The sequence below is a fragment of the Euprymna scolopes genome, chromosome 6 (assembly GCF_053919585.1).
Source record: "Euprymna scolopes isolate OS-2025 chromosome 6, ASM5391958v1, whole genome shotgun sequence".
Lineage (NCBI taxonomy): Eukaryota > Metazoa > Mollusca > Cephalopoda > Sepiida > Sepiolidae > Euprymna > Euprymna scolopes.
In genome coordinates this window covers 50,775,378-50,789,887 of record NC_136487.1, presented here as the reverse complement: position 1 = coordinate 50,789,887, position 14,510 = coordinate 50,775,378, and the positions used below count along the sequence as shown (strand labels likewise).

The 14,510-nt window shown below is 32.6% G+C and overlaps 1 protein-coding gene across 4 annotated transcripts in view; it reads right to left on the bottom strand.

Annotated features, from left to right (window-relative positions):
- The window catches only part of LOC145277646 (tyrosine-protein kinase-like otk), a 158,939-nt gene that overhangs the window by 56,934 nt on the left and 87,495 nt on the right, over window positions 1-14,510 (bottom strand). For all 4 annotated transcript variants that reach the window (XM_080129233.1, XM_080129234.1, XM_080129236.1 and 1 more), the window contains one exon: window positions 10,288-10,431. In XM_080129233.1, the coding sequence (XP_079985359.1) occupies window positions 10,288-10,431 (144 nt within the window). The remainder of the gene's footprint in view (window positions 1-10,287; window positions 10,432-14,510) is intronic.

The following is a 14,510-nucleotide window of genomic DNA, read 5'->3' as shown; positions in this document are numbered from 1 at the left end:
AGGATTTCCAATTCCATGGTCTAAAACTTACTATTCTGATAGGATTTCCAATTCCATGGTCTAAAACTTACTATTCTGATAGCATTTCCAATTCCATGGTCTAAAACTTACTATTCTGATAGGATTTCCAATTCCATGGTCTAAAACTTACTATTCTGATAGCATTTCCAATTCCATGGTCTAAAACTTACTATTCTGATAGCATTTCCAATTCCATGGTCTAAAACTTACTATTCTGATAGCATTTCCAATTCCATGGTCTAAAACTTACTATTCTGATAGGATTTCCAATTCCATGGTCTAAAACTTACTATTCTGATAGGATTTCCAATTCCATGGTCTAAAACTTACTATTCTGATAGGATTTCCAATTCCATGGTCTAAAACTTACTATTCTGATAGGATTTCCAATTCCATGGTCTAAAACTTACTATTCTGATAGCATTTCCAATTCCATGGTCTAAAACTTACTATTCTGATAGGATTTCCAATTCCATGGTCTAAAACTTACTATTCTGATAGGATTTCCAATTCCATGGTCTAAAACTTACTATTCTGATAGGATTTCCAATTCCATGGTCTAAAACTTACTATTCTGATAGCATTTCCAATTCCATGGTCTAAAACTTACTATTCTGATAGCATTTCCAATTCCATGGTCTAAAACTTACTATTCTGATAGGATTTCCAATTCCATGGTCTAAAACTTACTATTCTGATAGGATTTCCAATTCCATGGTCTAAAACTTACTATTCTGATAGGATTTCCAATTCCATGGTCTAAAACTTACTATTCTGATAGGATTTCCAATTCCATGGTCTAAAACTTACTATTCTGATAGCATTTCCAATTCCATGGTCTAAAACTTACTATTCTGATAGGATTTCCAATTCCATGGTCTAAAACTTACTATTCTGATAGGATTTCCAATTCCATGGTCTAAAACTTACTATTCTGATAGGATTTCCAATTCCATGGTCTAAAACTTACTATTCTGATAGCATTTCCAATTCCATGGTCTAAAACTTACTATTCTGATAGCATTTCCAATTCCATGGTCTAAAACTTACTATTCTGATAGGATTTCCAATTCCATGGTCTAAAACTTACTATTCTGATAGGATTTCCAATTCCATGGTCTAAAACTTACTATTCTGATAGGATTTCCAATTCCATGGTCTAAAACTTACTATTCTGATAGGATTTCCAATTCCATGGTCTAAAACTTACTATTCTGATAGCATTTCCAATTCCATGGTCTAAAACTTACTATTCTGATAGGATTTCCAATTCCATGGTCTAAAACTTACTATTCTGATAGGATTTCCAATTCCATGGTCTAAAACTTACTATTCTGATAGGATTTCCAATTCCATGGTCTAAAACTTACTATTCTGATAGGATTTCCAATTCCATGGTCTAAAACTTACTATTCTGATAGGATTTCCAATTCCATGGTCTAAAACTTACTATTCTGATAGGATTTCCAATTCCATGGTCTAAAACTTACTATTCTGATAGGATTTCCAATTCCATGGTCTAAAACTTACTATTCTGATAGGATTTCCAATTCCATGGTCTAAAACTTACTATTCTGATAGGATTTCCAATTCCATGGTCTAAAACTTACTATTCTGATAGCATTTCCAATTCCATGGTCTAAAACTTACTATTCTGATAGCATTTCCAATTCCATGGTCTAAAACTTACTATTCTGATAGGATTTCCAATTCCATGGTCTAAAACTTACTATTCTGATAGGATTTCCAATTCCATGGTCTAAAACTTACTATTCTGATAGGATTTCCAATTCCATGGTCTAAAACTTACTATTCTGATAGGATTTCCAATTCCATGGTCTAAAACTTACTATTCTGATAGCATTTCCAATTCCATGGTCTAAAACTTACTATTCTGATAGGATTTCCAATTCCATGGTCTAAAACTTACTATTCTGATAGGATTTCCAATTCCATGGTCTAAAACTTACTATTCTGATAGCATTTCCAATTCCATGGTCTAAAACTTACTATTCTGATAGGATTTCCAATTCCATGGTCTAACACATGTACCACCTAACTCCAATCTACTCGTACAAAAAATATTAAAAAAATAATATAAAATAAAATAAAATAAAAATAAATATTATAAACTTTAATTTAATAACTAGTAAAATGAATACTTTACATTATAATATGGTGGAATTAACACCTTTTATAACTCATTATAATGATGATACTAATAACTGCTTATTAACAATATGCATATATTTTCATGGTTACATTTAATTTTCTTAATAATTCCTTAATAATTCCATAATAGTTTTTAATCAAAAATTTTATCTTAAATATAATCCATTTTAATTTTTAATATCATGATACTATTTAATTAAATATATACTTATGTCTGTAATACAGATGTAGGTTTATTTCGCTAGACGCCCGTCTGTGTATATTTATTGTATATATATTATTATTAAAATGTAATTATCCACTGACACGTGTTTCGTCGTCTACGACTCATCAGAGTGGCTGTATCTAGCGAGATTTGAAATCGGGACCCAACGGTAATGAGCCTAAACCCTTACCCCTGGACCATCTCACCGACTGTCTGGATATATCGCGATTTACTTAGATGTTGTTTTGTTTTGGTTTTAGCGATATGTTTTGAACGAATTCAATTATGTACGAAAGTGCATTTTTACCTAAATGCGAGTTTGGAATAATTTTCCCTTTTTAACCAATTTGGAACCCCCACATGGGGAGCGGTATATATATTATTTTTAAAATGTAATTATCCACTGACACGTGTTTCGTCGTCTACGACTCATCAGTGGCTGTATCTAGCGAGATTCGAAATCGGGACCCAACGGTAATGAGCCTAAACCTCATTACCGTTGGGTCCCGATTTGAGGTTTAGGCTCATTACCGTTGGGTCCCGGTTTCGAATCTCGCTAGATACAGCCACTCTGATGAGTCGTAGATAACGTCAGTGGATAATTACATTTTAAAAATAATATATATACCGCTCCCCATGTAGGGGTACCAAATTGGTTAAAAAGGGAAAATCATTCCCAACTCGCATTTAAGTAAAAATGCACTTTCGTAAATGATTGAATTCATTCAAAACATATCGCTAAAACCAAAACAAAACAACATCTATATATATGTGTGTGTGTTTGTGTATCTATATCTGTATTTGGATATGTCTATATATGTGTATGTGTGTATATATGTATATATATAAGTATATGGGTGTATATGTGTGTATATTTGTATGTGTGTGTATATCTGTATATTTGTATGTATTTGTATACCTGTGATTATCTGTGTATCTATACATATAGATGTATTCTTGCGTGTGCGTATGTTCTTTATGTATATATTTACGTGTGTATGTCTGTGTCGCTTTCGCACATGTGTGTATGTATTTGTATATTTCGTACGTATGTATACGGATGTGTGCCTCAGCATGAATATGTCTGCATTAGTCAATCCCCCCACCCCTAACTTAACGCATAACGACACGTAACTCTCGTAGTAAAATCACACACGTACATAGCCCTTTTCTTACCCTAACATGTCCAATATAAGTAGAACCCCCTCCACACCACCCTCCCATACAACTCACAGCCCCAGTAAAATTATGACCCATTTTTATTTCAAATTTACATTCTGTTCTGAAAAGTTTGGAATAATCTCCAATAGGTCCTAATGCGATCTTTCCCCCTTTTTTTTTATCACATTTTTTTTTCTATTCTCTTTTTTAGAGAGCTCGCAATTTTTTATAAACTCCTTATGAACCTTTTTATACTTTTTTGAAGAGCTCCATTTTTCTTTTTTAATTTTTCTCTTGTTTATGCCATTTTTCTTTATGGCGTCGAGAGGTTCCAGGTCGCCTGATGATGTCTCTTTGACTGAAACAGATGGCTATTTGTAGCGACCATATGTAACTATTTACCCCCAAATAATAAATAATATTTTGCTCTTTTTATTGAGCACTCGTTGTCTTCATTAGTACTGACTTTTGAACACCTCAAACATATATATATATATATATATATATATATATATATATATTTAAATTTAAATAAGGGGTAGTCACTAACAATGTGTATTTTTTAACATTATTATATTATTCCGTGTCTTGGTTTTTCATTGTCTAGTCGTTACTATGGTGCAGATTCTACATGCTAGGGAGTAGGGTATTGATTTTAGACAGTTTTAGGATGGTGGCTTTTGAAGTGGAGGTATTGAGTGTCTGTGGGTTTGTGGTAGATGTCTGTGATTATGTTGTTGTTTTTGATTGTTACTAGGATGTCTAGGAAAGGCAGTTCTGTGGGGCTTTGTTCTAGTGTGAAGTTTATTTTTGGGTGTAGATTTTGTAGCAAAGTGTGGAGTTCTCTGATATCCTCCCCATGTGGTTCTCCAGAGAATAAAGCAGTCGTCTAGGTATCTTTTCCAAGATTTTATGAAGAGTGTTTTTATATTGTGCCCATACTTTTGCTCTATCCTTTCATAAAGGGTCTCTTCTAGGAAGGCGAGTGCAAGGGTGGCATATGTCTGTGTCATTTTAGTACCCATTGCTGTGCCTAGTATTTGGATGTAGTTGTCTTTATTGAATTGGAAGGAGTTGTTATTGAGGATTATGTCGATGCTATCAATCACGAATTGTTTATTGAATCTGGGGTGCAAAGTCTGTATGTTTGTCAATCCAATATGATTTTTTCTTTTCCTAGGTTGTGTGGGATATTGCTATATAGGCTGCTAACATCGAATGTGGCTAGTATTGTCCTATCGTCTACTGTTTGTGGTGGGGAGCTAAGGAAGTGTGTGTCATCTCTTACAAAACTTCTGACTAGATTGGTGAAGGGCTGTAATAGTATATCTATTAGGTTGCTAAGTCTGCTTGTTGGGCATGATGGTCCTGCTACTATGAGTCTGAATGTGAGGTCGTTGGGGTTTGGAGTGCTTATGTACTCTGACTTTTGTATGTTGATGGCATGTCTTACGTGGTTAGATTTGTGTATTTTGGGTAGCCCATAGAAGATGTTTGTTTTTGTTGTGAAGTTTGTAAGGAAGTCTTTTTCTTTTTTAGTTAATGTACTATTGTATGTTTTGCAGAGTTTTGTTATTTTAGATATGGTTGTGTCGTCTATGTTAGAGCTAATTGGTTTGTAATAATTTTCGTTCCCTAGTGATTCTAAAATTTTTGTTTTATAGAAATTCTTATTCATTATAACCACTGCACTACCTTTGTCTGCTTCCTTTATAACTAAGTTGTTATTGTGTCGGATTTTTTTAAGTGCTTGATTTTGTTTTCGTGTTAGATTACTAGTGGATTTTTCTTTTTGTTGGGGGTTGAGGTTCCAGAGCCTTTCAAAGAAAGTATTTAGTTCTTTTGTGTTATGTTTGTTGGAAGTATGTTGATTTGTTTTTAACTAGTCATCTGTTGTGTTATCACTGTCATTAAGTATATCTATGAGTCTAAATTTGCGTTCAAATTCTTTAAGGTCTTTCTTTAACTCTGCTATGTTACTTTTGGGAGTTGGGCAGAATTTGAGGCCTAGTTTCCACACACACACACACACACCACAGCCGAGGTCGGCGACCTCACCACAGCCCAATAAAAGAGTAATAAAAATTGAACATTCCAATGAATAGTAGACACTTACACGTTTCCACCCCTTGAAAACACTTCAAATGAACTACGAAAATGCCATTTTTACATCTCAAACACATTTGAAAATAATTTCTGAAGAGGACGCTTCACAGAACGTCTGAAACGCGTTAAAAACTAGTTCAATGATTTGAAAACATGATTACAATGATCTAAACATAATTCTCAATGAAAAATCAAGACACGGAATAATAAAATGTTAAAAAATACACATTGTTGGTGACTACCCCCTTATTTAAATATACATCTTTCTTTCGTTGGAATTTCTTAACCCATTTTATATATATATATATATATATATATATATATATATATATATATATTAGATTCCAATATTTTTCTTGATTCCGTACTAAATTCCCGATTCTAATTCAATTATTCTTTATAAATCTCTAAATATTTGACTATAAAATTTTTATTTTTCCTGATTACTCTAAAAACGCATCTTAAATGTGCATATATTTTCTCGAATGTAAAAACACATGTGACGGGGTAATCTAGAGATTTTAATATTACTGAAAGTTTAAATCAATAAATATTTATTATTTTATTATTACTACAAGCAGTGGAAGATGCTTTATAAAAACAAAATTAAATAAAATAGATAATTAGAAGAATCGGTTTTGGCATCAGAAAATAGGCTAAAATTTTTCCGATTCCGATACCCTAAAAAGCTCCAATTTTTCCGATTCCAATTTCAATTAATCGTCCCAACACTAATATATATATATATATATATATATATAGCAAAAATGGTAATTAGTAAAAACCTGACGAAAGTGCTCAATACTATTGCAGAGCAAATATATATTTTATTTTTTTATTACCGCCTTATCTGTTTAGTTACACATGTTTCGGTTACCGAATCGTATTAACGATCCAGTAACTTCGTCAGACTTTACAGAAAAAAAAACATATCTACTAGCATGCCACCCTGTGTTGCTCTGTTACAAAATATGCTTAAATATATTCTAATGTATGCAGATTTCGTATTTAATTAATTATAATTGCAGTTAATTTTCTATTGATTATTATATTGTACCCAATTTAAAATAGTGATTTATAAGTAAAAAAAGATATGACTTGGAGGCCATCAACTAGAATTGATAGCAAAACATATAGCTCTCCAACCTTATTCCTTATGCTCTGAGTTATGTCCATACGCATATAAAAAATTCAAAATTGTGCACATGTAGAAGAGCACTTTAAGTGAACTTATGCCACCAAGTTCCAATTTTTTTCAATTTTGACCACTTAGCAGCTAGTTTTACCGGCTAAAGACTAAATCTAATTTGTTGCACAAATCCAAATTCCCTATATATCAAGTTTCAAGTCTTGTTGACCAAAAATTGAAAATAAATTAATAGATCACTATAGGAGTGGTTGGCAATGTTTCTATTCAGTGGCCTAATGGATAGAGCTACTAAATATCAACTCGATAGTTATTGGTTCAATCCTAGGCTTGGGGTAGGTGCTAGTCTAGCCACACTGAAGAGCTGTAATATACCAAAATAGTCTGAGGATGACATATGTATATATATATACTAGCAGAAGTACCAGTCGTTGACTGGGTTCAAAAACAGCCTACAGAAAATGGTCTGTGATTGATGAAAAGGAAGGGGTTGTAAAGAGATAGGTTTTGATATTCAAAAATTTTACCCTAAGCAAAATATGAGGAAAGTAAAGATAATTTTCGCGAAAATATATTTTTTTATATCAACTTTGTTTCCATTCGTAGCCAAGAGTGACCAACAAAATAATGTTCCTTACAAAGAGAAAATGTTATATATATAATAATATTAATATACAAGAAATAAATGTTACCATAGTCAATAAAAGTTACTTTTATGGTAGAAAAATTCATTGGTTTGTATTTTTAAGTAGTTTGTAAAAACATTTTTTTTTTTAAATTCACGAACCGGTTTAAAAAAAAAAAAATCAACATGGCAGCGACTTTGAAATGGAGAGCCTCGTTTTCAATTTGAAGGAGGGCCACCTGAGCATTCTGTGTTAACAATTTAAGAGAGTTCCGTCAACATAAGGAATATTTATAAACATATTTTAATGTTTTCCGTTATTTTGTGCTTGAGGAATATTCGATTATGGCAGAACGGTGGTTCATTAAAATTGTGGGGTCTGCGTTCGCACCTGGCCTCCATAGAATGGAAATAGGCACAAACTTTAATAAAGACTTTTCATATCTATCTGCGTAAGTATACTTTGATAATTATGTTTCAGTTTGAAGAAATATGGTATAAAATTATGGGGTGTTTGTTCGTGCCTGACCTCCATAGAATGTAAATATGTCACAAAGTTTAACAAAGTTTTTTTAATATAGATCCACAGAATATTGTGATAAGTGTTTCAGTGTGAACAGGTATAGTATAATAAATTATGGGGTTTATCTATTTTATTTTTACTTTCATCATATTTTGCTTTGGTTTTGATACCCCCAAATTCGAAGCCATCTCTTTACAACCGTTTCTTTTCATAACCTATCATACTTTCATAAATCAGAGTCCATTTTCTGTAGGCTGTTTTTGAACACCGTCAACGACGGGTACTTTTGCTAGTATATATATATATATATATATATATATATATATATATATATATATATATATATATATATATATATATAGTGATTTAAAGATCATGAGGGATTTTTGAAGCATGAAAAATGATGTTATTTTTTTATTCAATATTTTTATTGTTATTTTTTGTATTTCAAGCAGACTTCCGCTCTTGGTCACAAAAAAGTATCGAAAAGAAAAAGAAAGCCGTTGAAAAAACTAGAAAATTGTAGTGTGGACAGCGTTCATTCCTAGCGATCATGTTCGAAAAAGTTCACGTGGATTATTTTAGCCGTTTGTCGAAGACGATTGTATTTATTTTTATTTTTAAGTTTTTTTAAAATGTTGCAACGTAATAGCGTTTAATTCAAGCGGCAAAAATGAGACGCATTGGAATTGGAATGAAATTGTTAAACGGTAACAATAATGTAATTAATAGTTATGATAATGATAGTACAGTAAAGTATTAATAACAAAGGCGATAGTTTTAAATAATAATAATAATGATGACACTCCCGAAGAGGGCAGAGTTAGAGACAATGTCGGCTTTTAATGGGGGAGTAAATTCCCTCCTCCCGCACACATGATAGGGACGAAAATAAATGAATAAATAAATGAATAAATAATAATACAATTAATATAAGTAATTAAATGAGAATAAAAATAGTCACGGTCCTAAAGGAAAATTGTCTCAGTCCCGAAGGAATTCTCATACATAGATCGAGGATAATATCAGAGCAAGTACTTAAATGTATGTTCTTTTGGCTCGAAAGTCACTCTGTGTGTATTGATAATAATGACAATATTAAAAAAAAATAAATAAATAAAATAATAATAGTAAAGTATAAATCATAATATTTATATTTAAATCATAGACCAGTAGCTATTACATAAAAAAGTATTTTGTTTATATCGGTTAGACTCTGGGTGCATGAATGACACCATTTTGGGAAACAACCCTCTAAGCGCTAAGTCTTCTGTCAAGGTTATGTTCATCGGTTGCCGTCAGCTCATATCAATTTGCTCCAGTCCACTCTTCCAGACCTTACTTTCTCATTTTGACGAGGCTGCTCAGGTAATTTTAAGAAGCCAGAGTGCATCACATCATGTGCACTGACTTATCGCCTCCTTTGTGTACCACATCTTCCCATGTTGGAAAAGAGGTAAATATCAAGTTCTGGAACTCTGGTTCCCAGAAAAATCACCCGCAGTAGACAAGGCTAGCACTGAACAGTTTTTGGGCTGTAACACGGTTGAAAAGATTCTGGTGAAATCCAGAGATGTTAACTCATTTTAGTTTTACACACAACTGTGTTTTTTATACGAATGGTTCATCATTTACGAAGGCCACAAGCCACTTGAGGATAAGGGTGAATGAGATTTTCATTTGGAAGGTAAAATAGTACTATGAACAGAATTGAGAACGATGATTAATTCGTAGGATGACTTGACAGACATTTGTTCACATTAGACTTGAACATGTTGTAGTCTGTAGAGAGACATCCCCACGATAACGTGTATCAATCGTGAGAAGTTTTGGAAAGAAACTCTGTTCATGGAAGTTTCATATGATTTTAAATACACAAAGGATAGGAGGGTTCTTTAAGATGTTGGTAAACAAACGAGTTTTGCTGAGAAGTGTATGTGGGGGGGGTGATCAGAGCTTGAAACCCAGTCGAGCACCAAGCACCTAATATGGAAATTCCGATAGTTTAGAAAGAGTAGCAATGTCTCTTCAAGGGGGCTGCAGAGAAGAAAAGACATCATCTCCCACTAGATTGTGAAGGCAAGAAATGGCGGTCTGAGCGGCATCTCCTTGGGCCGAATCTAACATTTATACAGTTAGTGTATTGTACCAGGAGTTGGATTGACCAAAAGATAATTTTGTGATGTTATTTATGATGACACCATTTAAATTGTTGCTTTTGAAAGAAACTTCAATGGAAAGCCCCCCCCCCCACACACACACACGAAAAAAGGCAAAAAATAAATAAATAAATAAATAAATAAAAAAGTAAAAACGGTTCAGCTCACCAGTATTGTTGTAAACGGCACTGTGGCAAACAAAATGGACGATGACTCCAGTAATTGCCACCAGAAACAGAAATATTAAAACCGTAAATATAAGGACGGCTTGTAGCATGGAGAATCCACTCTGGGTTGTCGAGAGCATTAAATCTGTGTGTATAAAAAAAAATCAATATATATTGAACTAAAAGAGTATCAGGACGAGTAAAATTAATTCCCTAAATGGAATAGTTTTGCACCACTTTTACAAAAATTAAAATCAACAGATAATGCTTCTAAACATTTTTGTCTAGAATCCTAATAACATTAGGGTTTGTGTTACTGTACACATAGATTCGAAAAAGTTATCAAAAAAAAAAAATATATAACAAATAAATGTTATCAAAGGCAAGATAAGTTATTTTTCTACCTAACTGGATTGTTTTTAGCGTTTTTATTTAATGTAGCATGTTTATTCAGCTCGAAAAACATAGTGTTTACCGAGGTATTGGAAAATTTATAATGGCGCCCGACTCTCTCTTTGACACGGTAAGTTTGGGAAAAGGAGTTAAAAATAAAAAAATATGCAAAATACTGTTAAAAATCCACCGAATATATGTCAGCCTATGTCACGGTAACATATATTGAGCGAGTTTCTATATTGATCAAAATCATATTATAGTAATAGTGTACATGTCAATTTGCAAATTTCTGAGTCAATAAAACGAGAAATAGTTAATAATTCAGCAGGAAATGCAGTTCTATAGGTACCACCAATGCGCACCACATATGTAACCATCTATATGTAACACGATATAATTGTGATTTAATTTAATACAGTGTAACCCGGATATAAGAGACCCGAATATAAGAAAAACGGATATAAGGGAGATTCTCTCTGGTCTCAGCCTGTATTAATGTACAGTGTAACCGTGATATAAGAATCCCAGATATAAGAGAGCTGCAGGTGGCGGATAAAAATCTCTTATATCCGGGTTAATACTAATATTTATATGGACTTTAATTTTACAGTAAGCGTAACCCCGGATAAAAGATACTCGAATATGAGAAAAACGGATATAAGAGAAATTTTCTCTGGTCCTAAAATAGAGCCTGTGTTAAAATACAGTGTAACCTGGATATAAGAACCCCCCAGATATAAGTGTAACTCGGATATAAGGAAACTGTAGGGACCGGATAAGAAGTCTCTTATATCCGGGTTACGCTGTATTATCATCATAACTTAATACCATTTAAAAGAAGAAACTTCAAATAAACCAGTTATATTTTTAAAAATAAATTTTACAGCATACGAAAATTATGAAAATGCCGGACTAAAATCGTGTTTACATTATCGACGCTTTAAAACAACGTCCCATGTAGTGAGCGTTTTGAAGCCTTAAACACACCTGTCTTTAAAAAATCTAGTGAACATCAACTAACAGTCAGATTTTCATGAAATTTTCAATAGATATTCAGTTTTAAATTAACTTATATTTTAAAAGCAATTTTCATTAAAAATGTGATGGGGAAATATTTTTTTAGGTGTTCTAACCCCACCCATATTTCATGTTACCAAAACTAAACAAAATAAATTTAGGCCCATAAAAATTGCAACATTTTTTAAAGCTGAAAAGTTTAAATAATTTTAAAAAAGTTATTTTTATATGTGGCAAAAAGAAAGTCCGCACTTGTAATTTTTTCAAAAACTGTAAATTTAAGCTAAATTTAATGTAACTGTTTAAACAACCTATACCTCATTTGATTGTCCTTTTATTCTTCTATAATTTTACCTGTTCATATTTGACTTTTAATTGAAATATTTTAGTGTTCACATCAATTTAAAAAAATAATTTCAAATTGAGGAGGCAAAAAGAAAGTCCGCACAATGGAAAATTGTTATATAAATGTGACTTTAGGACATTAATGCAACACAAATACAACAGGAACACAATGAACTAGTTAATATTTAGTAGCATAGCCCTTCTGCAATTTGACAGCCTGCAATCTTTTGGGAATTTCTTGAATTAGACTGCAGCAATATTTCGGGAAAAGGGCATCCCACTTTTGTTTAATTTTTGTCCAAAGTTCTTCCAAATCTGATATTTTATCATTGCGTAACTGTTGCTTGATGTAATGCCATACGTTTTCGATAGGATTGAGGTCTGGAGATTGTGCAGGCCAATCCAAACGGAATATCATGCTCTTCCAGGAACCTCTTGACATTGCCAGCTGTGTGAAGTAGGGTAGAAAATACTCAGTCAGCATATTAATGTGCTTGGTCGAATTAATTCGACCTTGCAAGCGAATTATAGGCCCTATACTATTGGTACTAATAATGCCCCACACTAAAACTGAACCTCCACCATCTTGCAACGTTGAAACTGAGCACCTAGGGTTAGATTCTTTGTCTTTCATCCGACAGACGTACTGTCTACCATTACTGCCTAGCCTATTGAAGTTGCTTTCGTCGCTAAAAAGCACTTTTGACCAATATGAAGAGTCATGATCTTCATTGCATCTGACGAAGTCCAGACGGCACTTTCTGTTCTTTACAGAAATCATTGGCTTGTGTCTTGCAACATATCATCGCAAATTAAATTCCTTTAATCTGTTCTTGACAGTAGAAAGAGAGCACTTTTTAACAAGATTGCATTGTTGTTGGATTTGGGGAGTTGTTTCAAATCTATTTCTTAGGCTGCGGATCTTGATAGCATTGTCTTCCCTGTTAGAAGTAACTCTACTACGATGAGATTTAGGGGCATCACGAACACTGCCGGTGTTTTGGTGCTTTTTTGGTGTACAGTTTTCTCATCACATTTCAATCTACGACCGATTTCTCGATTGGATAAACCAGAAAGGTGGAGATTAATCCTGACGATCACTAAGAGAAAATCGTGACATATGGACTAAATGTTACGCTGTATAACCTGGAACAACAACAATTACGATTAGATATGTTTTGTTGCCTGTTGGTGGATATTTTAAACTGATTTAGGGGCGGTAATTTAAGCTGGTTTTAAGGGAATTCGTTGCTGTGGACATTCTTTTTACCTCCTTAATTTGAAGTTGCTTTTTAAAATTGATGTGAACACTAGAATACTTCCATTAAAAGTCAACTATGAACAGGTAAAATTATAGAGGAATAAAAGGCGAATCAAATGAGGTATAGGTTGTTTAAACAGTTACATTAAATGTAGCTTAAACTTGCAGTTTTTGAAAATATTACAAGTGCGGGCTTTCTTTTTGCCGACACTGTATAAAAACCCATTATTTATTTCACTTACCTTGAATTTTTACATAAAAAAATGAACATAAAATCAATATTATCATGTTAAAAAGATCAGCTTTCCCCCCCCAATAATACATATCATAATTAGTTAAATTACAACAAAAAAAAAACCAAAATTATAAAAAAAATTATTATTTTTTTAAAAATTAAATAGAATAAAATTCCAATATTCCGTGATATAAAGTTTTAAACAAATTTTTGATTAAGGTTTTCCAGTTTTTAAAAAGTATTTTCATATGATATAAAAAAAAAAATGACTATTGGCAATTATAAAATAGCAAATTCAACTACAACTTGAAATTATTTTAATTGTTAAAAGATGTTTATTCCTAGGAGTGGAGGAGGGGGTCAACTTGATTTTAGTGTCTGTTTAAAAAAAAAAATGTACGGATGTCTCTCATTAATAAAATTAACATGAACGATAGCAAAAAAAAAAGAAAAAAAAAAAAAAAAGCCCCCCCCCTAAAAAAAAAAACAAAAAAAAAAACGCTGCTTTCCCTGACTCAAATAAAGCGTTTAACGGCTTCCGTAAAAAAGCATGCACATTTTTACAGTAGACGCAAAATGATGACGTGGCTGATAATGTGTAAAATGTTGGTGATTTACACAAAAATTTGAACATCCCTACAGTACTCCGACCGACACAGGTGATATCTCTCAGGAAAAAAAACCCCCAAAAAACAATGTTTACAGTATTTGTTTCGATTATGTCTAAGCGTTTCTAAAACTGTTTATGAGAATTTTATATTATTTACAAATATAGAACATAATCCCTGAGTTATGCCACGGATTTTTACACACACATATATATCTATATATATATATATATATTTCCCCCAAATTCCTTGGTGGAGGAGAGGCTAAAACTTGCTATGGGTTCAAATGATCTGAAATAACAGCAAAGGAAGACTTGATTCCAAATATTTCTCATATGTCATATCCCCACTCTTTGGTTTTC